Genomic DNA, 27,577 nt, shown 5'->3' on the forward strand with positions numbered 1-27,577 from the left:
GCTTTCTGCTGTGCTTGCATACTCCTCAGCCTCTGATTATTTCTAATGTTTATTGTTTATTTACCTTGATAGTCGGGCTGAGTGGCTGCTCCTCTGCAGCGGCCATCTTGTCTGCCTGGTGGGCGGGGCTTGTCAGTTTCTCCTCCTCCAATAGCAGGTAGAGGTCTTTCAGGCTGTTCACCTAATGGACCAATCACAGAGCACCACTACCTATCAGTCTCTCCCTCTTCATCCTTGTTCATTCATTCATTCATTCACTACTTCTTTCACTCACTAATTCATTTTCTCCATGCCCCCCCCCACACTCTCTCCTTCCGTCTTCCATTACCCAGTGGTGTAAAGTAGCTCACTTTACTTGAGTATTTCCAATTTCCAATACTTTAACTTCTACTCCACTACATCTTGGATCCAAATATTGTACTTTTACTACACAACACTTATTTGTAAACTTTATTTACTAGTAACTTTGTAGATTTTGATTATTATTACAAAACATACATTAACCACTTCAGCCCTATACGGCAATTTGATGCAACGCATTGTGAGCTTGTAGATCTGCTATTTTCAAAATATTTGTATACGTGAAATGGGACATTCTGCATAATGAGTAGACTACTTTTACTTTCGCTACTTTAAGTACATTTTGAAGCTAATACTTTTGCACTTTCTCTCAAGTACAGTTTTGAATTCCAGACTTGTACTTGTAACAGATCATTTCTACAATGCAGTATTGATACTTTCACTTGAAGTAAAACACGTGAGTACTTTTTCCCGATAAGCGATCGTTTATCGTGATAAAAACACAGAGATTTAATTTATCGTGATACCGTCCTCCTTCATGCCCTGGGATCAATTCACCTTTTATTTGCCGAGTTGCATATCCGGTAAACCCTCTATAATTTGTAAAAGTTACTTATATAAATTACTTATATATACTATATATACTTATACTAATATGTATAATATACGTACATTCTTTTTTTTACTCTCTATCAAATGTCTTTGCCAAAAAATAGCCGATCTACAAGCTCACAACGTGTCGCAACGCTTGTAGATCGGCTCTGCCCCAGGATAATGGATTTTGATCATCGTGATAATATCGTAAATCGCGATTTCTTTCGTCACAATAAATGGTGATATGAAGTTTTCATATGGACCCATCCCTACTGCCTCTTACCTCCAGTACATCCTTGCCCTCGGTGTCCAGCTTCCTCCCCAGTCTCCACTGTTTGAGGAAGCAGCGCAGCTTGAGGCTGAGCAGCAGCAGGGTCTGCTTGAGGTGCTGGGACTCCTGCGTGAGCAGGCTCCTCTCCTGGCTCCACAGCCTGTGCTGCAGGCGGGCCTGCAGGTCCACACTCTGGAGCTGGAAGTCCCGACGGAGCAAGGCCTTCTGGTGCTCATCCTGGAGCTGGAGATGCACACATGTTTTTATTAAAAATGTGTTTTTCCTTAGAGCAGTGGTTCTCAACCTGTGGGTCAAGGACCCCCAGGGGGGGTTCCCAAATTATTTTGGGGGGTCCTCAGATGATTAACTTAATGTGCAACATTGTTTTCTCACTCAAAAGTGAACAAACCAACATAAAGTTTGAGTTTATAGAGGGTATCTGCACATTTCTAAAGTGACAATTTAAGGACTTTTTAATACCTCTAAAATGACAAATTAAACAATGGCCAAATTGTCAAATATTAGAGGCAGAAATTGTGAAAATAGTAGATCTACATGCTCACAACACCTTGCACGGTTCATGTAATGCTTCAACTCTTTCTTTTCTTTTTTTACTTTCGACTTTCCCTGGTGGGAGTTGACTTGTGTAATGAAGTCGACCGAGTTGATTTGTTGACTTTTTGGTTAATGCGTGTGTTAGTGTGTGTGTGTGTGTGTGTGTGTGTGTGTGTGCGTGCGTGCGTGCGTGCGTGTGTGTGTGTGTGTGTGTGTGAAAGAGAGAGAGAGAGAGAGAGCGCAGTAAACGTGCAAACCCACCTGCGTTAGTTTGAGGGAGTGTTCTCTGTGAGTCTGTCTCTCCTCCTCCAACTCCTCCTGGACGCCGCAGGTCACCTCCTCCGCCTGGGACAGCAGGAGCTGCAGTCTGGAGGACTCCACCGCCTGGAGGAGGAGAGACAGGAGAGCGGAGGAGACAGGTAGAGAGGGAAAGGAAGGAAAAGAGACGGGACGACAGGAGGATGAAAGAGGGATTGATGACAAGGAGAAGTGGCAGTGATAGATTGAATGGAGTGGAAAATGGATGGGTGGGGAAGCGGGAGGTAGAGAGATGGAGAGAGAATGGACGGTTGGGGAGGGGGGCGAGGCAGAACAGCGTGAAACAGGAGCAGGAGAGAGCAGGAACAAAAAAGAGGAGAGAGAGGGAGAGTTAACACCCTTCAGATCAGAGCTGTGGCACGCTACATCTCTGTCTCTCACACACCCATGTACAAACACACGCGCATATACGTGCACGCGCAGACATGCAGGAGCTCACACCTCATCTCATTTCAGGCACGCCTCATTTAGTTGCTGAGTGAGTTAGAAGCATCGATCCAACACTATACCCCTAATGTTCCCTGTCACTGCAAGTCTACAGGCCTCAGATCAGACCTCCATCAATACAACACACACACCCCTGATGTATACTTGGTTGTGCATTGAAAATAGAAGATCTACTGGTTTTCTATTCTGCCTGATATATAACATTTACCTATTATATTGTACTAGTAAGACGCCATCTGGCCAGTGATGTCTATTGGACCAGTTACCCATAATGGAGACCCCTGGTACCCATATATGGAGATCCATGTACTGTATATGGAGATATGTGCTGTGAGAGCCCAAACATGCTTTCTCAGTTATTCGCTAGGCGTGACAGAGATACATACGGACAAGCTGTGACCGTTCACATACTAATTTGCGACCTATGGTCACAACCAGGACTAAGTACTGTAGGTCTAAGAGCTAGGAAAACAGCAGCGGGTCCTCAAGATCAACATCAGTGGGCATCTACTAGTCCCTGGTGGACAATGTTATACTGTTATATCCTCTATAATTTTAAAGATAACAAATACTGAAACTTGTATGGCGTGGCCAAAGGGCTTAGCTGTATATCTATATGTATACATGTGCTGTAAACCGCTGCATAAGTAGACCAATCACAGCTCACAGATTTGGAGTGCCTGATGTGCCAAGAAACAGGCCATAAACAAACACAGTATCAACAGAAACTGAAGAGTAAAGTTGGATTGTAGTTGACCATGGAAGCCTGTAAAAACATGTTTATGAATCTCATACTTGAACCAATATTGTTCTTGTTCTTTTGTCCATATACTGTAGGTTACATTTTTTAAGATTGCCATTCCATTTTTCCTTTTCCACAAGCAGTTTGTCAATATGCACCCCGATTTTTCCGTTACTGTACACTACATTGTGATTCGTGGGGCTTCATAGTTCATACATACATTGCACATATAATAGGTTGCTATTATTAGCTAAGGATTGGACAGGGTGTTATTAGACTATAGTGTGAGGCATACAGTGCATTTCCAGAGGCACAGTGGTGAGTTATGCATCGCTTCCTTGTGTCTGGTGTTTTGGTGACTCGCTCTGCACAGATTTGGGAGGAGAAGCAGTCATGGACAATAAAGAAAATATATACTGTATGTAGCACCACCATGTTATATTGTAACCGATGACTATTTATATCAGAAAATAGCATATCCACATAGTCACAGTCACATGCCGAACGAAAGTAAATAACACTGATTCACTGGCTGTGCTTCACGCTGGTGCACCTACCGGTATTCCTCAATATAGTGCCCTACAGTATGTCTTGTTTGTCAAAATATATAGCGATTTCCAGTCCCAACTCATCTGTCAGTGCAGCTGTACATTTGGATAAAAAGGTACTGCCCTGCCAGCATGAGATGGAATATTGTACCTTTTTTGGGCAGCATGCGATGAGCTCGCTATTCTAAGGCCCATTCTGTTCTGTAGTGACGCCAATATGTCAGCACATGAGGAAATGTGATGGCAGCACCTGCATGCTCAGATAGTTCACACAAGGATGTTTTGCTGAGTAGCATGCTCTTTTACATATTACTTTAGAATAACTGTTCGGTATAAGTAGTTAATAGATCATTCCCAAACTGTTTAAGTTAGTTAATGACTTGTTAAATATTTGTTAATAGTTGGTTTTATAATCATGCCAGATCAGTTGCGTACTGGAAAAGGCAACACCATCAGACCCCTTACGATGTGAATAAAAAAAATCGTGATTTAAAGGTTACATTTATTCATAATTCTCTGCCTTCCCCTGTCCCAGGATTGTACCAGCAAGCCCCTGATGCCAAACCTACTTAGGACTAATGTTAACAAATAGATTCACTGTCATTCCCTTTTTATCTAAACCCATTTCTTCCCTTAACTGTGATGTTTAAACCTGCCAGTCAGGGAACATCCCCACTCAGTTTCAACATGAAGCTACAGACGCATGCTGGGTAATTTACTGAGGGACAGTTCTTTGCCGTGAGTGATCGTATTCATTTTACAGAGCTCTGAACGACCAACACAGTGGAGCATGAAGCTATTTCTCTGCATCTCTCTCCCACCCCCTCCATCACTCACTTTTTATTTTCCTTCCTCTACACCAGGGGTCTTCAACGTTTTCAGGCCAGGGACCCCCTAGCTGAGAGAGAGATGAAGCAGGGCCCCAACTACATACTGTATAGAATTGTGTCGCAGATTAAAAATGTTCATAGATTTCTTAGACAGCTTAGACTTGTTTGACAGCACTGTCATCATGTTGGAGTAATGTGTATTTTCTGACATTTAACCACTTGAACCGTCAATACTTAGTATGCTCTTCTTTTCCCTCTACAAACCGCTTTGCCAAAAATAGGCGATCTACAAGCTTACAACGCCTCGCGCTGAGAGGCGTTGTAAGCTTGTAGATCGCACATTTTTGGCTAATGTTCCACTCAGAATAGGGATGCTAGGGTTCAAATGGTTAATGTAAAAAACATAATCCTATCACAAAAAGATGTGGCCCCACTGTAGTAACTCTGAGGGCCCCCTAGGGGTCCCGGGCCTCCTGTTGAAGACCCCTGCTCTACACCTCTGTCTCTCTGTCCCCCCATCACTCTTTTTCCTACATCTTCTCAATTCCCTTCTTCTCTCTCAGTCAGATCTTGTAAATGGCTCACTATAGTTCCATTTCTCTCCATTTGGTTGCTGCGAGGAGGCGTCAGTGAAACGAGCTCTATTTCAGCTCAGCTCTTTTTCTGTATTTCCATGCATACTGTTTATCTCCATCCTATATAGAGCACGGAAACAGCTTTCACAGCAACACACAGTGTAACGAAAATCCACTTATAGAGGCCAGGGAATACAGTTATGAAACTGTCATGTATGTCAATTCAGTCAACATGGATGGCTGCCTGGCTTGGAGTCATGCATGCATGCACGCATGCATGCACACACGCAAGCATGCACGCACGCACACACACAATGTAAAGTAATATGCATGCACCACATGCATGCACGCACGTATGCATGTACGCACGCACCCAGACACACACACACACACACATGCACCCACGCACACAGACACACATATACACAGCCAATGTTGCCATGGGAACAAAACCAAGAAAAAGGTCAGACAGACAATGGCCCTCTCTTCCTGTTTGTTCCCCAGCTGATGATGATGTCATTGTGTGTGTGTGTGTGTGTGTGTGTGTGTGTGTGTGTGTGTGTGTGTGTGTGTGTGTGCGTGTGCGTGCGTGCGTGCGTGCGTGCGTGCGTGCGTGCGTGCGTGCGTGTGTGTGTGTGTTTATAGTGGGGTGTTGCTACAGTAACACTGTTAGTGTAATTCATGAACGTACTAAAACATGATTATTGGAAGCACTCATACGTTTGTGAACGGCGTACAGAACATGTCTGTTTGCCAATAATGAACATATAAGCGTGGGAGTTAACAAGTTGTGTATGTACATGCACATTTTCGGTGCGTGCGTGTGCCGTGTGTGTGCCGTGTGTGTGTGTGTGTGTGTGTGTGTGTGTGTGTGTGTGTGTGTGTGTGTGTGTGTGTGTGTGTGTGTGCGTGCATGTGCGCCTATTCTCTCACATGTGCGTTTTCCATAACAAACCTGACTCCGAGCAGGCATATCCTCCATGCTGAGTGAATATGAGCACAGCTGACATAGTTGACAGTTTTCTAAACTCATTCCCCGTCTATCCATGGATTTCTATATGCTGCACCTGACTGTGAAATGTAAGCAGTTTTTCTGCTCTGAAAGACGGAAATGGAGGCATGAAAATTCTGAGAGGAATTGACGGTTTGAGGTGAAATTGAGCTGGCGTTATACTGACACTGTCAATGCGTGTGTGTGTTTGTGTGTGTGTGTGTGTGTGTGTGTGTGTGTGTGTGTGTGTGTGTGTGTGTGTGTGCGCGCGCGCACGTGTGTGTGCGTGTGTGTGTGCGCGTGCGCTAGGGCATTCACGAATAGTGATTTTTAGTATTCGAATTATTCGACCTCAGAGTATTCGAATAGTCGAATATTCGACAGGACTGGATATTAAGTAAGCAAGGACGCGAACATTGTGAAAATAGCCGATCTACATGCTCACAACGCCTCGCAGCGTAGTTGGCTGTAGATCGGCTATTTTCACAATATTTATCTGCGGAACCGAGTCACATTAAATGTAATAACTACAATTCCAAGTGCTTGTCGGGGTGGCGTCCCCAGTTAAAATATGTTTATTTTGGGGGTCACGGCCTAAAAAGGTTTGAGAACCCCTGGTATAGAGCGTTAACAAATTCATCCACCAGGGGCATTGACAACTCATTCTTATGACTTCCTATCTAGCCAAGCTTTATAAACTATATATTTTTAAAAGAGAAAACAATAAAATAAAATAAAATAAGCGAATATTTGACTTCGGTGAATGACGTTGATTAGTGACTTTGATATTAGAATATTTGGTGAATGCCCTAGTGTGTGCGCACGTGCACTGTGTGCGTTTGTGCAACCCACCAGTGCATCGTCTGTCTCTTTCTCTTCCTGTTCCTCCTGCAGCATTTCCTGGCCCAGCTCCTTGTTACTGTCTTCTGATTGGCTGATCTCCTCTGCGTGACTTTTCCCCTTGCATTCTGATTGGTCCCTAAAGTCAGGTTGCTGCATGCATGCATGGGCAAGTTAATGAAGAAAAGAAAACCAAAAAAAGAAACAAAAGAATGAAAGGAGTGGAAAGAGAGAAAGAGGGAGGGAATGAGGAGTGAGGGAGGAAGGGAAGGAGGGATGGAAAGGAGAGGTGGGGATTGAAAGCAAAACAAAGACAAAGAAACAAACAACAATAAGAGACCGAAAAAACAATCCAAGATGGCGTCCGCCCCGTATGTCACACAGCCATAAAACATAAACAAATAAAAGTCAAACGGAAACGAAAAAGAATGGATCTCACAACATGAAGAACAAGATGTAGAGGAAGACAAGCTTGGTCAGGGAGGAGAAAGAGAGAGTGCAGAACAGAAAGAAAAGGAGGATGGACGGAAGAAGCGACGGCTGAGGGAGGATGGGGGGGGGGGCGGGGTAGGACGGATGGAGCCAAAGAGGACAGGAGCAGAGGAGGAAAACATGGAGGTTAAGGAGAAGGAGGGGAATAGTTAAAGAGAATTAAAGAGAGGTGTGTTTGGAGTTAGGGAGGGAGATGTGTGTGTGTGTGTGGAGGGGTGGAGCGCAGGGAGGTGGAGGTGGAGAGTGGAAACCAACGGTTATGGTGCCCATGCCGTGAGAGGGAAAAGGAGAGGGAGGAGCGAGGGATGGAGAAGGGAAGAGGAAGAGAGGGGGAGAGTGGAAGGGAGGTTGGGACTCAGATTTGGCCTCTAATGGAGCTGAAGTCTTAGCGCTGACTTGTGCCTAATTTATAATCCATTGCATGGCCGCTTCACATGCCGGAAATAGCCGTACAAGCTCACAATGCATTGTGATTGCGACATGTCGTGAGCTTATAGATCGGCTATTTTCAGCGAGCGACACCATCGTATGACGTCCTACCCTAAATGGCAACAGTAGCTTTATCTCTGCAGCACACCATTCAGATAAATAGATAAGATACATTTATTATAGAGACTGAATTGACAATCAAACAACTAAAGATTGCACAACACCTAAATTTGACATGACACATTCAACTTGGCAACACTTCTTCTCCCTATTTGAGAGCAAATATACTAATTTGTTGGCAAAGTGATTTACAGTATACATTCCAATAGGTTATGAATTATGTAGACATCTATGAAGGTAGACAACATGGTGTGAGAATGGAGGCCTATCATGGAATGTTGGGAGAGTGGTTACCATAGTTACAAAGGAACTGTCAAGAGAAGGAAAGACTGTGCTATCACCTCTCCATGCCTGATCATTACTTGCCCTTTTAAAGTGGAAAGTTATTGCTTGTCCGTGTCTCTCTGGACGTGTAGACGTGTACACATTTTTACGGTCTATGGGTTTGCTGCCCTGACATCATGCTCTGATGTCACTGTGATGTCCGGCACATCTTGTCCATGTATCTGTGTATCTCTGAAGGTCACCCCTGACACATCACTGTGACATCACAGGTGATATCACAGATGAAATCACCTACGTATGTAAAAGTCCATATATGGGTATTCCCCTGAATCCCTTTTATGCCCATATATGAAGATCCCTGATGTCATCGATAATATCACAGGCCAGATGGCCAAGACATGGCCCATATCTGTGTGGCTGGTTCAGATAGGGATCTCCATGTATGGGCATAAAATATATTGTATGTTGTGATGTCATGGGAACCACTCTAACATAATTCCTTTTATGCCCATATATGGAGATCCCTGATGTCATCAATATTAAGCCCATATCTAACAGGACGGACTTCATATGGGAATGCCCATATATGGAGGAAGACAACCCATATCTGTGTGGCTGGTTCAGACAGGGATCTCCATGTATGGGCATAAAATGGATGTACTATATACAGTACATGGATCTCCATACATGGGTGCCAGGGGTCTCCATATATGGTAACTGGACCGACATACATCACAACACGTCTCTCCTTCTGTTATCATCCAACATGGCTGCATGTTTATGTCCAAACATTCCTCGCCAGGCCACTATGGTTGATGGGCCAATAACAAACATGTGTTTGTAAACCCAAATGCTGTATGCTTTATGCACATGTAAGCTTTACTTCCCGAAATATAGAAGGATATACTGTAAGTTATGATGCTCCAAGAACTCTTTAATGAACTACAGTATGTCATGCAACAGAGAGGCTCCATCCGAGGCCTGTGGTGCTACATCATCTACATAATAGGTTAAGATGCATTATAGCGTGCATGCAGAGGGTGAAGGCAGCAGTCTGTGAATGGATTTACACCAGGATTGCCAGCAAATCTGGATAGCCTGTTTTGAGACCCGTGGGATACTTGTAACCTTCGCCTTCTCAAAACCAACGGTCAGAAATGGGACTTTGTGAGGATAGAAATTGCTAAAGGTTTTAAAATAGGAAAAGTGAAATTTCATGGTGTATCACCTTTAAGCACACAAACAAACCCTAGCGCCGATATTCGGTGAGCTTGTGGACCGGCTATTTCTTGGAGAAGAGATTTGGTGTACTGTAGAGGGGGAAAATAAGATCTAGGATAGATTGTTGGTGACTCTGGTATATACAGTAAATATATACGATTGAAGTGATTTCTTCCACTCTCACTTCATCTCCTCTCAATTAATTTAAATTCATCTAATCTAATGGCGTCTCATGGGTCTGTTTCATGAAGTCATTACAGATGGAGGGCGGTGAATTTAGGTCAATCATATTTGAGGCTGTGGTGTAAATCCATTCTTCTCTATAAGGAGGAACCATAGCAGTGTATTTGAGGATGGAGCAGGGTAGGTTGGTAAGCCAATCCATGGGTTAAACAGACAAACTGAAAACAGAGACGGGCGGAAACAATAGGAATACAATCTGCCACAAAAGGTAGCAGATTGACAAAAATATAAATTTTTCAAAGATGTCAAAAGAATGAAAAGGACAACAAATGAGAGAGAGAGAGAGAGAGAGAGAGAGAGAGAGAGAGAGAGAGAGAGAGAGAGAGAGAGAGAGAGAGAGAGAGCAGGCAGAGTTGGGTGTTTGTCTTCTCCTGTACCTTCTCTGCAGCAGTGCCTGTTCTATCTTGGTTATTCAGCACGGGACAAGGGAGCGAGGCGGATGGCATATCCAGACATGAGTCACCGGATTCGGACAGCAGAGGCTGAGGAGAGGCCCCCTCCACCTGAGGATCTCTCCCACCCCCAGGGGAGCAGCCCAGGCTCTCTACCCGCTCCACGAAGCTTTGGAGTTGGGTGTGGAGTGCCTGAAGTCTCCCTGTCAGGGCTCCTACCAGAGGTCTGTCTGCCAACTCTGACAGCTCAGAGATCTGTTGGGAGAAGCATAGTTGCAAAACAAACAGAATGTTGTGTGTTGAAGTAGAACAGCATCAACAAGCACTCCAGTCCAAAATCTATGACATGATGCTTTGTGGTTCATGGGCTCGCCAGGGGCGAAAACCACAATTTCTTCATTTCATTCTGAGCCTTTGTAACCATGAGGTAATACATACCGGTATTTCATGAATGTTGAATTGTACCGTTATTTTGAGTAAAATAATAATTATAAAATAGAATTTAACAGACAGAACATACTCCCATTTTGTACCAACAGAATATCCTACCCTCCATCAAATCTCTTTTCATAGTCATGCAGTTGTCTGACAACAGAAACAGGAATATATGTTAATGACAACAGCAGTACAGTGCTATACGCTACTTTGAATTGACACAATTTAAGTACATGTAGATCTGCTATTTTCACAATATTTATCTGTGGAACAGAGTCAAATTAAATGTAATACCTACAATTCCAAGTGCTTGTCAGGGTGAGGGTCCCCAATTCAAATATGTTTATTTTGGGCATCACAGCCTAAAAAGGTTTGAGAACCCCTGATCTAAACTAATCTGGTCTGTGTCTTTGGCCTTGTTTCCATTGGGGTCAATTTTACTCAATTGACCATACAAATAAATGGCTAAGCAAATCACACTAAAAAGATGAGTTGCATAGCTACGGTACCTGGTTGTGAGGCGGAGGTTTCTCCAGGTCACATGAGCCTGCGTCCTGGTCGTGGCTGCAGACCTTATGGTAGATGGATGGAGATGAGGTCAGGCAGTTGGAGTCTGGGGACGTGATGAGCTGTATCGCCGTGGAAACCAGGCGAGCCTGGTCCCTCATGGCCAGTAAGGCGTCACGCTCCTTCAGACCCAGGCACACAGGAAGTGATGTCACAGAGTCAGAGTTGTCTTCTTCTTCCTGTTTCCTCTTTCTCTCTGGGATCTCCAGGGAGTCATTCTCGCCCCCTACAGGGCCCTCGCGGTGTGGTGGGCTGGGGATAGAAAGGATTAATAATAGATACATTTGAGGGGAAAGAGAGGATAGGGATGATAGGACATGAACTAGAGTGAATTTGGGACTTCTCGAGAAGCGTCTGTGTCTGTGGCCTCTAATTGCGTGTATGGTAATCAGCCTGAGCAATCAGCACACCCTGAAATATGAACTCTTAAGACACCTTCAAGTGTTGTGTTTTTACAACCTTTGTGGTATACTATAGTTTGGGAAATCATATTTGAGGCCGCAGAGTGAATCCATATACTGTACTATAACAGTGGTTACAAACTTTTCAGGTCAAGACCCAAAAGAGAGATTTGCCTGGGACCCAAACTAGTGAAAATAGTTGCGAGCTGGTAGATTTTCACTACTTCTTAATTATGAAGTAGTGATGGGATTTTTACCCGAGTTGTTGTGACCCATAGAAATTGGTCCATAACTCACAAATGTGTCCCGACCCACTGTTTGGGAAACAGTGTACTATAAGGGCAAAATCCTGACAGACTGACTGGGTGTAGTACAGGGATCTTCAACAGGGGGTCCGGGACCCCTAGGGGGTCCTCAGAGTTACTACAGGGGGGCTGCCAAATCTTTGTGTGATAGGATCATTCTTTTAGATGAACGACTTGAACCCTCGCATCCCTATTCTGAGGAGAACTTTGGCCGAAAATAGCTGATCTACAAGCTCTCAAAGATCGGCTATTTGTTTGTTGTAGAGGTAAAAACAAAGAGCAGACAAGTACCGAGTGATACAAAGTATCGACAATTTAAGTGGTTAAATGTCTAAAAAAGCAAATTAACATGAATCCAACATAGACTGACGAGAGTGCTGTCAAACAAGTCTACGAATCTATCTATGAAATCGATGAAAGTTTGCAACGCACTTTTATGCAACATGTAGAGGGGGTCCCTGCTTCATCTCTCTCTCAGCTAAGGGGTCCTTGGCCTGAAAAAGTTGAAGACCCCTGCGTGTAGCAAGAAAAGATGAGACCCGTCCTACCTGGTTGGGAGGCACTCGGCCGAGTCTCCCGCCTCAGCGTCTGTCTCCAGGGCCAAGCGCAGGGCGGGAGCAGAGGATGAGGAGGAGGATGAAGGAGCGGTGTAGGAGGCCAGGTCACAGCGCTGCAGGTTGGAGAGCAGCACACGGTTCTCGTACTGGAGCTTCTTCACCTGGTTCAGAGACATTTATTTAAAGGACAGAATGAACAGAAATTAGCTTCATATTGTGTTTCCTTGTTATTCTCCATGTGATACATGTCAGGTTCATGACTTGTACGTTTTGTATTGTTTGTTTGTTTGAATATTTTTTTTATTTTTGTTCATTCCTTTTATTGTGTGTATTTTACATATGTATGACATTTATTTATGATTTTGTGTGGAGAAAAAAAACTAAAAAAGAGCATGCATTGTATACTTTTGTATATTTTTGACTTAATGTAATTTGCTCAGATAAGAAAACATTTGAGGGGCGCCCGCTGGCCTACTGGTCGATTCCTGGTCCAGACGACCTTTGCCGTGTGTCACTCCCCATCTCTCCCCCATTTCCTGTCTGTCCTATCAATAAAGGCATAAAAGCCCCCCCAAAAAAAAGAAAACATTTGAAACTGCTTCTTCACCTTGCCGCTCAGCTCTCCGATCTGGAGCCTCGCCGCTCTGAGCTCCTCCACCTGGGGCGGGGCCTCCGTGCTGATCAGCACCGCCCCTTCCTGTATGCTGGCTATGGAATGCACCGGGCTGTCGTTGAGCATTCCGTCCGCCAGGGACGCCAGCGAGTTGGACGAGAGGTTGTTGTTGTTGCTGGCGGAGGTCAGCGCCGCCGGGGGAGGGAGCTCCGACTTGTAGCGGTTGATGTCGTTCATGAGCAGTTTGTTATGTTCCTCCATCTCCGTCAGAGAGCGCCGCAGGAGCTCCGCCTCCTCCTCCACGAACTGCAGGTGTCTCTGGAGCTCCATCACGTTCTCCGACGACGCCCCGCCTCCCAGGACTATGGCCCCGTCGCCTCCTAGGCCGAGCCCCGCCCCGAAGCCACCGCCCAGCTCCTGAGGGCCGTCTAGGAGTAGAAAAACAAGGTAGGGTCAAGGAAGGTCATTATACTAACAGGAGCAGAAGCTTATTTTCAAGGTATATCACAGTTACACTACACCAGGGGTCTTCAACAGGGGGTCCGGGACCCCTAGGGGGTCCCCAGAGTTACTACAGGGGGTGCTCCAAATCTTTGTGTGATTTTCTCCTTTTTTATATTAACCACTTGAACCCTAGCGTCCAGAGAACTTTAGCCAAAAATAGCAGATCTACAAGCTCACAATGCCTCGCAGCGATCGGCTAAGAGCTTTGGTGTAGAGGGGAAAAAGAGCAGACTAAGTACAGAGTGATAGGTCAAGTTTATTAAGTATTGAAGGTTCAAGTAGTTAAATATCTGAAAACACAAATTGACATGAATTCAAAATACACTGATGATTGTGCTGTCAAACAATGAAACTATATAATCTCTGAAAAGGTTGTGGGGGTCCCTGCTTCATCTCTCTCTCAACTAAGGGGTCCTTGGCCTGAAAACATTGAAGACCCCTAGTCTATATGTTGTCCTGTTTACTGTGGATTGTGTGCTCTTGGTATCTTAGTAGTTTTGGTTCACAACACTGTCGTTTTAAATGTGCTATATAAATATAGTGGATAGGATTGGAAACACAATTTCATGACAATTTCTCCAAACAAACAGCTCAGATAGTAAAAAAAAATCACACTCGTGTGAACTGAGCGGTGGAGGCTGCGTGTGTGTGTGTGTGTGTGTGTGTGTGTGTGTGTGTGTGTGTGTGTGTGTGTGTGTGTGCGGGCGTGAATGTGAGTGTGAATGTGAATGTGAATGTGTGTGTGTGCCTGGCCTCAGTGGCCTGAACAACAGCGCCCCTCCCTTAACATGTGTGGTCAAAAAAGGTACTTCAGGCTACAGACAGACAGACAGACAGACAGACAGACAGACACACACACACGCACGGATACACACACGGCCACGCTATGGAGACGGTGTGACCACCGCTCAAAAAAAAAAAATCACACTCGTGTGAACTGAGCGGTGGTGTGTGTGTGTGTGTGTGTGTGTGTGTGTGTGTGTGTGTGTGTGTGTGTGTGTGTGTGTGTGTGTGCCCCCTGTGTGTGTGTGTGTGTGTGTGTGCCCCCTGTGTGTGTGTGTGTTTGTGTGTGAGTGTGCCTGGCCTATGCCTGGCCTATCCTGAACAACAGCGCCCCTCCCTTACAGTAACATGTGTGGTCAGAAAAGGTTACTGCAGGCTACATACCCGGAGACAGACAGACAGACAGACAGACAGACAGACAGACAGACAGACAGACAGACAAACAGACAAACAGACAGACAGACCCACACACACGGCCACGTATAGGAGCGTTGTGACCACCGCTCAAAAAGAGTGTGTACCCTGAGGTCCCTTCATGTCCTCCATCTCTGCTCGGAGCCCCCTGTTCTCCACCTCCAGCTCCACGATGCGGCGACTCAGCAGGTTGGCCTCCTCCTCCACCAGCTTCAGATGGGACCTGACCTCCGCCTCCCGTGTGTGGGGGGAGTCTGCCACCTGGACGGTAAGGATACGGGACCATAAGCCATGTTGTTGTTTATTGTGATAAAAAAACACTCATGATAATCGCATCGTGGAGATTTTATTTATTTATTTGTTTTCTAGATTGATATTCCTATGCATTTGTTGTATTGTTGTTGATGTACTGACATATTATCTTGCTTACTATATTGATGTATTACCTGCTTATTGTAAGTTGCTTTGGATTAAAAGCGTCTGCTAAATGCCTAAACTGTAAACTGTATTGTGATATCGTCCTCCGTCATGCACTGGGATCAATTCACCTATTATTTGCAGAGCTGCAATTATCCGCTACCACTTAAACCCTCTATAAGTGGTAAAAGGCACTTATATATAATATACCGGTACATATACTTGATACAGTCTTTTTTTTTCACTCTATCAAATGTCTTTGCCAAAAAATTGCCGATCTACGAGCTCACACCGCGTTGTGACACGTTGTGAGCTTGTAGATCTTGCTATTTCTTTTGCAAAAGTTCCGCCCCAGGTTAATGGATGTTGGGGATATTTTGATTATCGCGATAATATCGTATATTGCGATTTACATATCGTCCCATCCCTAGGTTAGGAGACACACAAGCCTCAGGGGTATAGACGAGTTCACCACTTTATCCTCTCATTACATAATAAGTTAATCAATCAATCAGGCAGTGTTTTTCCTCAATTTAATTTTTTAATCAATGGTCACTCTACCAATTACTTTAACCAACTACCACAACCGATCAATTGTTCAGTCGATAAAACCCCCAACCAATGGCCAATCAACTAAGCATCCAGCCGCTCGATCAATCAATATTGCATCCGACCGTCCATTTGAACGAATATCCAACCCTTCATTTATCTGAACACCCAACCATCCATTTTAAAGCATTAAAACTGGAAAAGCATCTGTGTCATTTTAGATTTTTGCAAAAATAGCAGATATACAAGCAAGCTTGCATTTAGGTCCCCATCTGGAATCAATGGGGGTAAATTTACTATAATCAAAATGTTGTCTTAGGAATGCAACAAATACAAAATAAATATTATTGAACTCAAGTCTCCATGGCGTGAGTAATCAATAGAAAAAAAAGTCATCATCCTTTAATGGGTTAACTGAACAGCCAACTCTTCCTTTTATCTGAACATTCATCAAACCTTTAATTTAACATATCGTCACTGTCGGGCAGAAACCTTGTTATCTCCAAGATTCATATTTGTACAGTATGTTTTTAGTAAAGTAAAGCCCTGCTTCATCATACAAGAGTGTCGCACAAAAATAGTAGAGACAGAGACTGCAACAGAGCAGAAAGCCCGCAACACTCCAAATTAAATGGAGTCTTTATGGTGCAAGGATTTCCTTGTGTGCTGGCGACTCCTTCTTTGTCGCACAAAAGTAGTGAAAATAGCTGATCTACAAGCACACAACGCCTCGCGATGCATACAAGGTTTCCACCCGACAACGACGATAATAGAATGTCCAACCATTCATTTAACTGACTCATCCTCCCACCTCCTCCACAGTGAGTGAAGCGTCCACGTCGCCGTACAGAGACCTGTACTTGGACAGCTCCTCCTTCATGGCCTCGCTGTCCTTCACCAGCTTGGTCAGCTTCTTGCACATCAGAGCAGACTCCTCCTTGGCAAAGTACAGCTGACACTTCAGGTCTGAGCTGTCCTCCTGCTGGGAGGGAGGGAGGGAGGGAGGGAGGAAAGAGGAGAAAACATCAAAGACATTAGAGAGAGGGACACAGCATAATAAGAGATGGTGGAGGGAGACTGAGATGGGGGAAGAACAGGTTAGATAAGACAGTGGTTACCTAGGTTTTTAGCTTGAGATAGCTAAGTGTGTTGTGGTTTTATCTTTTGAAATGATACAAAAAAAGGAAACAAAAAAGGGATATTTAAACATTCTGTGGCCCAGAACACTGAGCAGATGTATCTGCAGAGACAAACTGGAAGTCACATATTGTATATTCACTTTAAGGTGTACTCTAAGAGGACAGTGACACATGGAGGGAGGGAAATGGGGAAAATAAACTGCAGCAAAGAGACAAATACACACAGACGTGTGCGCAGGCACACGCATGCACGCACGCACGCACAGTCGCACACACAAATGTATGTAAAGTATAGGTGACATCTCAGCTCTGAGCCGTCCTGCTCTAGGAAGGAGAGATGTAAACACACACAGACACATTGAGTGAAAGTTGAACTGGCATTCTTTAGGTTGGGGGGAGGGGGGTAGAGTATTATATGTACTGTAGTGCATAAACATACACGCAAGCATGCACGCAGCGACAGTAGAAGTGTCTGTTCAGGTCTAAGCCAACCTTCAGTATGTTCATGACAGTTTGAGTCAACCATGTACGGTAAGTTGTAAAAGAAAAAAAATCAAAGAATTTCAAAGGGCAAAATGCCTCTTTATTTCCCTCTTCCCCCTCTTCTACATGCAGGCTGTGACTTCAAACATTTATTGATAATGTATTGGAACTTTTTTTATACTGGATTCTAACACTAGTTAAAACTGGTATAAAACGTTTACCTGGTACAGTTCAATGCTATTTAAGGTTGTATGATTCTTATTAACAGTCCAACTTGTGGCTTCAAGCTAGAGCACCACATGATGAGGTCAAGCGCCAGAGATGATCATAGGAACTAACATCCAACCCAGTCAGCTGTTAGTGGCTTTTACAGACGTCATGGGGGATGACACAAACACATAATTAGCTGAAGTTCATAGGGACAGAAAACATTCTTAGTATAATGGAAATAAGAAATCATAAATCAGTGGTGGAGTATACTCTATACTCAAGTAAATGCGTATTTTGTTTTCTCCGCCATGCCAAACGCCTGGCCGAGAATATGTATACGCCCCTGTCCATCCGTGCGTCCTTGTGTGTGTGTGTGTGTGTGTGTGTGTGTGTGTGTGTGTGTGTGTGTGCCTAGCTTCCGACGTGGCCTGAAGACTCCACAGAAGCCCATAGCACTTACCGTAGCACTCGCCTTGAGTCGCCTACCCTCAATGACAGTTGAGGGTAGGCGAGTTGAGCATTCAGTACATGAAAGCTAGATAGCATTTTTAGGTTTTATATATATATATGTCACGGTTTGATAGAGAAACAGTACGGTCGAGAAACGGAGCACTCGTCGTGCGGCACGGGGCGGAACAAGTGGTCGCTTTGAGCACAACAACGTCCTCCAGGCGGAGCCGCTCGATTGTCCACGACATTGCAAGGGGCGCGAAGGCCAGCGGACCTTGGTCCTGCTCTTCGCCCCCGAGCGCCGCCGCGAAGTTACGAAGGCGTGGTGAATGCAATCGTTATATTTATGCCCAGGCCGTAAGGCCTGGGCAAGCCCACGATAAACGCCCTGTCCAAGTGACTACAATGGAGCGCTCCCTAGCTCATAGTAAGCTAATGGCTAAACACTGCCGAGCTAGGCTAGTAAATAAAGAAAGAGAGTCGCAAACGAGTGACGTCAGCGCCTTCACTAGTGAATGGCTGTCGTTGCCATCTGGTGGTGAACGACAAAACAAGCGCTCTTACAATGAACGTACTGAGTTACCCAAACGTACTGTAACATATATATTTTTTTTTACTGAATAGGTGTGTGTGTGTGTGTGTGTATGTGTGTGTGTGTGTGTGTGTGTGTGTGTGTGTGTGTGTGTGTGTGTGTGTGTGTGTGTGTGTGTGTGTGTGTGTGTGGGCTTGCAAAGCTATCTTTGTGGGGACCTCATGTCCCCACAAAGATAGTACAATCCAGGGACAAAAATATGTGGGGACAAATTAATACGTCCCCACAAGGTCTTTAGGGGTTAGGTTAAGGGTTAGGGTTAGGGTTTAGGGTTAGGGTTAAAATGAATGGAATGTCCCCACAAAGATAGTAGACTATGTGTAATGTCCCCACAAAGTAGCAATTGCAAACCTGTGTGTGTGTGTGTGTGTGTGTTCGTCCGTTCATCTGTGGAGAGCTACCGTTGGACGGTTGGACCTATCGCCATGAAACTATGCACACACTCCCTGGAGGCCAGAGCAGAGCCAGAAGACCAAATATTTCACATTGGCCTGTTATAGCGCCACCAGAGGCCGTTTTGTTTTTACAAAACACACTTCTAGCTATTAGTCCAACAGATTTATACCACATGAAACTTTGCACTCACATTCCCACGAAACCGATGAAGAAATGCCAACATTTCACATTAGCCTATTATAGTGCTACCAGCAGGACGAGTTTGGCAACAACAAAAAATTACTCCTACAGATTTTGTCCAAACATCACGTAAATCGGTACACATTATTATTTCCAATAAATCTTTTTTAAGTCAGACGTTTTCAGACATTAAAAAAAGATCTATAACGTGTCACACCCTTAGATAAGCAATTTTCACTATCTTTGAAATACGGTTTACAGTATGTGGTTGATCCATCATAATATATTTGTGTAGGTTTGCGTCATAGAGCACCTTCCTAGAAATGCAGTGGAGTCAAAAATAGAACATTTCTATTAGAAATGTAGCAGAATGAAAGTCATGAGATTGCAAAAAAAATTAGCTTCAGTCATAAAATAGTAAAAGAGAATCTACTTAGTTATTGTCCACCACCTCGTTCCATTGCCCTGTCCTGTGTTCAATCAATCATGATCTCCCAACTTCAACACCCACCCACTCTCTCTCTCTCTCTCTCTCTCTCTCTCTCTCTCTCTCTCTCTCTCTGTGAGTTGGATCGATGTCGGTCGCTCCAGGTGTAGTGCCTGTAGACTGGGGTGCTGACTCAGTAGTTTTGGCGCGAATCTTTATTGATTCATTTCACTGTATAAGGCTAATCTCCCTGCTCCTCAAACACGCCACGAAGGCAGTGGACGACGTTAGTGTGCATGTGTGCGTACGTGTGTGTGTGTGTGTGTGTGTGTGTGCGCGCGCATGTGTGCGTGTGTTACCTGTGTGCATGTCTTCTTGTCTGGTTTGTTGTTAGGTCGAGCTCCCCTCTTCTTCTGAGAGCTCTGAAACACAAATACACAAATGTCATTAGTAAGGTAGATAGATAGACAGATAGACAGACAGACAGACAGACACACAGATAGACAGACAGACAGACAGACAGATCACAGTGTAAACTCAACACTGCAAACAATAAATACAAAAAGACAAGAAAACTGTCTCAAAGACTAAAAGAGAGTTCCTGGATATCACATCTGGGATTACTGTCTACTAGCCTGAGAGTGTGTGTGCGCACAGACACACTGATACACACACACACACACACACACACACACACACACACACACACACACACACACACACACACACACACACACACACACACACACACACACACACACACACACACACTTCCTCCTTTCTCTTGCCCTGAGGTACCATTGCCATGGCAATGTTTATGATGTTCATGGAGATGTTTATCTCCATGGTGACACTGATACAGGGTGGGGAATTACTGCTGGCTGGCCTCATGTAAACATGGAGAGAGAGAGAGAGAGAGAGCCTGGGTGGAGGGAGAGATGCAAAGGGAGAGAAGAGAGGGAAGAAACAGAGTGGAAAAGAGGTAATACATCAGAGAGAGAGAGAGAGAGAGAGAGAGAGAGAGAGAGAGAGAGAGAGAGAGAGAAATACTGTGTAAGCTCTGATCTGACTATAAAAGTGTTTAATGACTCTAAAATTCACCCAAAGACACCCCACAGAAACGCACATGCACAGCCGCACACACGCACGCGCGCGCGCACGCACGCACGCACACACACACACACACACACACACACACACACACACACACACACACACACACACACACACACACACACACACACACACACACACACACACACACAGTCAGTGTTTGTCTTTTTAGTGTGTTACATATTACACTCATACTGTAAATCATCACCCCTCCTTCTCTTTGAGACCAGATTCATTACTAATCAAACACGCACGCACACACACACACACACACACACACACACACACACACACACACACACACACACACACACACACACACACACACACACACACACAGTCTCAGGGACAGACGTGTTGCTGCAGTGTGAGTAACTAAGCTCATCTGGCTCCGTCCGTTCCCATGGAAACTGGCTACCCGCTCCGCCATGAGCCCCGACAACAAAAGAGAAGGAGAGAGGGATGGCGGGACGGAGGAGTGCAAGGAACATGGGAGGATGGAGGGATGACGAACAGATGGAGGTGAAGGAGATAATCTGAGTGGCATTATTGAGTGGCTGTAAATGAAAGGCTAGAACTATTAAAGATGACTTTGCTGGTTTGTTCTGGTGGAGAGATTACCTTAAAGAAACAACATGTGCACTGTAGAAAACAGACGGATGAGAGGCAGACAGATGGAAAGAAATGCCTGCTTTATTTATTGAATTGAATTTGTTAGTTATTTATATCCACCGCCGTGCAGGCCGAGGGAGTTAGACGTTACTGCATCAGGCGATGTAAATATTATTGAGTTATTATTGAGGCCCTTTTTAGTTGCTTATCTTATCGGCTGTAAGAATTCTGCAAAAGAATTTGATTGTTGAACACATTCCATTGAAATTGAAATAATGAAAAACTAAACAATCTTTATATATAAATAAACACAGATCTCACTCTCTTTTCCCCCTCTCACTTTTCCACAATTTCTCTCTCTTTCTCTCATCTTCCTTTCCTCTCATCCTTTCTCTCTCTACCTGACTTTCTCCAACTCAACCCCTATACCCATTTTCGGAGCAGCCGATAGGAACCCAAAGCCGGGTGTTAATGGTACTAAACTCCACTCAGTAGATCAATAGAGCCTCCTCTTAATGGAACCATTGATTCTGGCAGGAGTTGAACTATTGGATCATTGACCCATTTGGCTGCATGTAGAGGACGATTAAAGGTATATTCAGTGATTGTATTTCATTCAAATAAAAATATAATTGGTACATTTTCCATTCATTCTCCTCACTAGAATGTGTCCTCCTGACCATATAAGGACTTCCACCATGGTCTGTGTTGCGAGCATAGCTAGATTCGGTTTTCAGAAGTGGCCAGCCAGTCCTCGACCAATCAGGGTAGAGTATGGCCGTAATTATGTTATGATGTTTAGTTATGATGGTCAAAATAAAAGTTTTGAGAACCACAGTCGCTCTGAATTAAGAATGTCTGCTAAATGCCTAGATTGTAAACTAATGAACTCATAAAATGCCACAGTCTCGTAGTAAATCAGTATCACACATATCCTGAAGCTGGAGACGTAGGCCTACCAATATTCAGTGATCGGGTCTAATGATCAAAACGAGAACATTATAATGCTGTAAAAAATCTATAAAAAACTAAACATTTCCACGCCGTAAGGCCAGTAAGGGTCAAGATGACCCCCCGTCACTTTCATTATCACTGAATACACCTTTAAGTGTCTTATGATAAATAACCAATAAGAGTAGATTGATTCTCTCTCTCTCTCACTTCTCATGTGTCTCTCTTCCTGTCTTCTCTTCTCAGCGGTCTCTCTCTGCTGACCCCTGTTTGCAGCCTCTCTCTCTCTCTCTCTCTTACAGTAGTACTGTAATGAATCTCCCTCGCCCACACAGTGCTCAGAGGGCAATGACAGGCTGATGTAACAGTCCTGTGTACACTCTGTCCACCCCTGTCTCTCTGTCCACTCCACAACACTGCACTGTTACTATGCAATGCATTTCACTTGTCCCCCTCTTTATCATTCTCTTTCACTATGAAAAGACCTTCCCTTCCTCTGTATTTTTCTTTCACACGCAAATAAAGCTTACGTTTTGTTCTTTCACGACCGTGAACCAAACTTTTTTTTCGTTAATAACAATAACCCTTTCTCTGGTTGTCACTATTTGACACGTTGCTCTCTCACTCACCATCTCTCTGTCTCTCTCTCACTCTCGCTTTAGCTGTCTGTCTGTCTGTCTGTCTCTCAATCACTCTCTATCTGTGTCTCTCTCCACCGCCCTATCTTTCCATCAGCTAACAATGTACCAGTCATCTAAGGTCAGTCGACTCTCTCTCTCTCCCCAGTGTTTTCTCCAAATACCGTATTGGCCCGAATATAGGACGAACCTGAGACGACCCCTATTTTTCAATTATCATTTTGGGAAAAAAATATGTTGAAGACAAAATATTATATACTATATATATTATAAGTTATTTATAAAGAAAAATGTTTTTAATTATTATAGAAAATTATTATAGAACACTATATATAGCTACAGTTCTCAGAATATGGACACTAGGGTTCAAGTTGTTAATATAAAAAGGATTGGAAGATTTGGAGGACCCCTTGTAGTAACTCTGAGGACCCCCTAGGGGTCCCGGACCCCATGTTGAAGACCCCTGGACTAAAGAGATCAGATCTACAAGCTCAACACGTGCGTGATGCGTCACAGCGTGGCTTTCCTGTGCTGTGGTGGATGGACACAGGCATGTGTTTATGATAGTGTGGTGGAGGTGAAGGTTCTATATCTACAGTACACTATACCGTAGTATTATGGATGCTCAGCCTTTACTGTGCCTGTTTAAGGGACTGAACCAATGCTATAAAGTCTTTTACAGACATGCACAGACACATACTGTAGATGTGTTCGGACACACACACGCACGCAAGCAAGCAAGCACACTTCCTCATTTCCCCGCTCTCATGTATCCAGCCCTCATTACTGGGGATAGAGGTAGTATAGCGTGACAGTTAAAGAATCAAGATCAACTAGAAGCAGTGCTCTTCCGAGCACAGGTCTCCACCAGGCCACACAAATCGGCCTGTTATAGCGCCACCATGAGGCTGATTTTAGAAATGTGGGGCAGAGGTTCTGAATTAGCATCCAGGGAGTGTGTGTGCTCAGTTTGGCAGCGATCGGGCCAACGGCGCCGGAGATTAGCTGGTAACAACCAGGCCACACAAATCGGCCTGTTATAGCGCCACCATGAGGCTGATTTGAAAAATGTGGGGCAGAGGTTCTAGATTGGCATCCAGGGAGTGTGTGTGCTCAGTTTGGCAGCGATCGGGCCAACGGTGACTGAGATTAGCTGTTCACAAACTGCGAGGACGCACGGACGCACGGACGCACGCACGGACGCACGGACGGACGGACGGACGGACGGACGGAGGGGAAAACATACTCTCCCTCAGCCTTCGGCTGGTGGAGACAATAACAGCCCCCCCTCCCTGGCCTAAAGGAGGAAAAATGGGGAAATATAAACAAGGATAAGCAAGGATGGAACACACATAAATGCAGGACATCATTTTCCACCTGACTGGACGACAAAAGGAGGAAGCGAGTGAGAAAGTGGAGGAGACAGAGTAAGAGAATTGGAGGGAGAGACAGTCAGAGAACAAGTGGAAACCACACAGCGGCGGTGACACGAAGAGAGAGACAGAGAGAGTAGTATAGATAGAGAGAGACGGGGAGATGTTGTCATTCCTGGGTCACGGATGAGAGGACAAACCAGCATCAACTCTCTCTCCGTCGTCAATCTGACCCTATCTGACCCTATCTGACGTGCAACCAGCCATGAAACTCACCAGTACCGCATCGCACTCTGTATAGTACTTTCACTTATAGGCACACACACAAGTATGCGTACACGTACACACACGCACACACAAACGCATGCACACACAGGTTAAAACACACTGAAGCTCTCAGTATGTACTCAAGAGCAAGATTGCTTTCAGTGTGTGTGTGTGTGTGTGTGTGTGTGTGTGTGTGTGTGTGTGTGTGTGTGTGTGTGTGTGTGTGCTTGTGCATGCGTGCGTGCGTATGCGTGAATCAATGAAATTAAATGTGCTCAGTTCACTGTGTACCTCACCCCACCAGTCATTACAGGGGGAAGTGCACATGGATGAGTATGAAATGGACTTATTTAAACAAACTGCCGCTGGCTTCTTTCCATTACTCTTCTGCACTGCTAGCCAGAGATAACACGTGGTTAACTGAATAACTGTACACAGCCAACCTCATTTTAACCACATGGACCCTATGGTCCCTATTCTGAGCATGTCATAATGGGCGGCCAAAGTACCGGCTTTGTCGAGCACTTTGTCGGTAGCCAGACAGGGAGGGTGATATTTTTCAGCAGGGGCATCACAAGGGGGGGGGGGGGGGGGGAAGTGGGACTGAGTTGCTAGGGCCCAGAGTTACTAGGGCCCAAGGTGGAGGTGCCTAGCTATTGCCTAGCTATTGAAAAATAGCAGATATACAAGCTCACAGCGCGGCACTCGGCGAGCTTGTAGATCTGCTATTTTTGAAAAGTTGTGAAAATGTGTGCAAATCTTTGAATATTATGTATTTTTAAGCGAACATTTGTAACTCAGCTCGCAGCGCGGCACTCAGTGTACTCAGTACATCCGCTATTTCTCAATAGTTAAAGTACCCAGGGCCCAGAATTTGGTGCGACACCCCTGTTTGTCACTGAGTGGCACTCGAGTTAGTTGACCAAATGGTCAAGTTTTCAACCGTCATTGTCTGTAACTGACTACTACTAATACTACTGCTGCTGCAATGCTACTAGTACTACTGTTGCTGCCTGGGAAAACAGAGTAACACACTCCCTTTCAAACCCGCTTGAAATGGCAGCAATTTACAGGTATTCAACTGTCAATATCACGATACCCTACAGTACCTTGTCAGAATGCCTGCATTCATTACCATCCCATCACGTGAGTACAAAGCTTTAGGTGCCATCATGAGAGTGCGTCATCACAATGGTTACATAAGAGACGATCTATCAACAAAATGATTCATGGAAACAATGTTGGTGTAAGAAATTTGTTGCAAAGTCAAACTGGGCGGGTGTCAGTTGAGGTTGTGTCGAGAGTAAGGTCGAGAGAGCATCCGCAGTAGTGGAGAAAAATGTATTTGCATGGAGTGCCCAACTATGAAGCAAGTTAAGCGTAACTCCTTTCAGTACATTGTGGAGGGACTAGGAAGAGCGAGAGAGAGAGAGAGAGAGAAACAGAGAGGGTGAGAGAGAGAGAAAGAGCCGGTCTGGCAGCCTGCAGATGGACTTTATTATTTCTGTTTGTGTCAAATAAATATTTTAGCATCCCCAGATACCTTGTATCCTATGCTAATATAGACACCTCTCAAGTACTGCACCCTAACAGCTCATCCGCACTGCCCACACCGCGAGTGATGCGAACGATGAAATCTAATTAAAATGCATTAGTTTCAATGACACCGTCCTGACCTACCACGAGCGACATCACGTCGCTCGCGTCGCCGGCAGTGCAGATGAGCTGTTATTCATCTAAGGTGGGAACAAGACAGACAGACAGACAGACAGACAAACAGATTCACTCGCCAGTGGCAGCACAGCAGTTAAGGTACAGATTCAGAGTAAATAGTACTGTAAAGGGACACACACACCGGCTGCAGAAGGTGCACGTCAAAACAGCCACCCCCATTATTTTCAAAGAACATACCCACACCTGCGGCGTCAATAAACGCACGCAGGCACGCATTCACGCCTCGCCCGCCACTCCGATACGCCACTGTTCTATTTTCCAGACGTTGCCAGCGGTGAAGATTTTCCACATGCGGTCCGTAGCCGGTCTGTGTGTAGACGTACCCATGAAGGAGGGCATGTGGGGACATGATGGTTTTAGTGTTCATTAATGTGCACTGACCCATCCAAAGAAAAGTAAAAAGCCCTTGCTGACAATTTAGGTAGGACATTTATAGTGACACAGCAATATTGTTTAAGTGACTTTTATTAGTACACATTCTGTGAGGTTACCTTGAACCACTGAGCTGCACGGGCAGGGCCAGGACAGGACAGAACAGGACAGGACAGAACAGAACACTATAGAACAGAACACTACAGGACACTACAGAACAGAACTCATTCAGTGACATACAACAGTGGTTCTCAAACTTTTCAGGCCGCGACCCCCAATATAATCATATTTTAACTGGGGATTACATTATGTATAACACGGTTCAATTGTGAAAATAGCAGATCTACATGCTCACAACGCCTCGCAACGCAAGGCGTTGTGAGCATGTAGATGTAGATATTAAAAAGTCCTTAAATTGACACTGTAGAAATCTGCAGATACCCTCTAGTCTATACACTTACACTTTTTGTTGGTTTGTTTTCTGTTGAGAGAGAAAACAATGTTGGACATTAAGCTAATCATCTGGGGACCCCCTAAAATAATTTGGGGACCCCCCCCCCCGGGGGTCCCGACCCACAGGTTGAGAGTCACTGACATACAACAGTCACAGAACAGGGTGAGGTTGAGGTGCTGAACAGAACAGAACAGAACAGGAGAGTAGACAGAGACAGAGAGACATGGATGAGAGGACTGGGATGGACCCTCTATGAATTCAGCTCATTAATAGATGCACACAGAGGCACAATAATCTCTCTGTCACACGCACGCACGCAAACACGCACAGTCGCACACGCATGCACACAACCACTCTCGCAATCTCTTTGTCTACGTTGGTGGCACGATGAGAGAGGATGGAGACAAAGGAGAATGAGAGAGAAAGGTGAAGAGAAAGAGGAAAAGGG

The 27,577-nt window shown here is 44.7% G+C and overlaps 1 protein-coding gene across 1 annotated transcript in view; it reads right to left on the minus strand.

The window, feature by feature from the left end:
• mtcl2 (microtubule crosslinking factor 2) overlaps positions 1–27,577 on the minus strand; it is a gene marked incomplete at its 5' end in the record, with an annotated part of 125,094 nt that overhangs the window by 16,709 nt on the left and 80,808 nt on the right. The window contains 11 exons of the mRNA XM_080733006.1: positions 65–181; positions 1,178–1,408; positions 1,982–2,104; positions 7,024–7,164; positions 10,179–10,448; positions 11,138–11,447; positions 12,450–12,619; positions 13,066–13,499; positions 14,880–15,033; positions 16,550–16,717; positions 19,975–20,037. Of these exons, the coding sequence (XP_080589132.1) occupies positions 65–181; positions 1,178–1,408; positions 1,982–2,104; positions 7,024–7,164; positions 10,179–10,448; positions 11,138–11,447; positions 12,450–12,619; positions 13,066–13,499; positions 14,880–15,033; positions 16,550–16,717; positions 19,975–20,037 (2,181 nt within the window). The remainder of the gene's footprint in view (positions 1–64; positions 182–1,177; positions 1,409–1,981; positions 2,105–7,023; positions 7,165–10,178; positions 10,449–11,137; positions 11,448–12,449; positions 12,620–13,065; positions 13,500–14,879; positions 15,034–16,549; positions 16,718–19,974; positions 20,038–27,577) is intronic.

The sequence above is a fragment of the Nannobrachium achirus genome, assembly GCF_963921795.1.
Source record: "Nannobrachium achirus genome assembly, chromosome: 9".
NCBI classification, from domain to species: Eukaryota; Metazoa; Chordata; class Actinopteri; order Myctophiformes; family Myctophidae; genus Nannobrachium; species Nannobrachium achirus.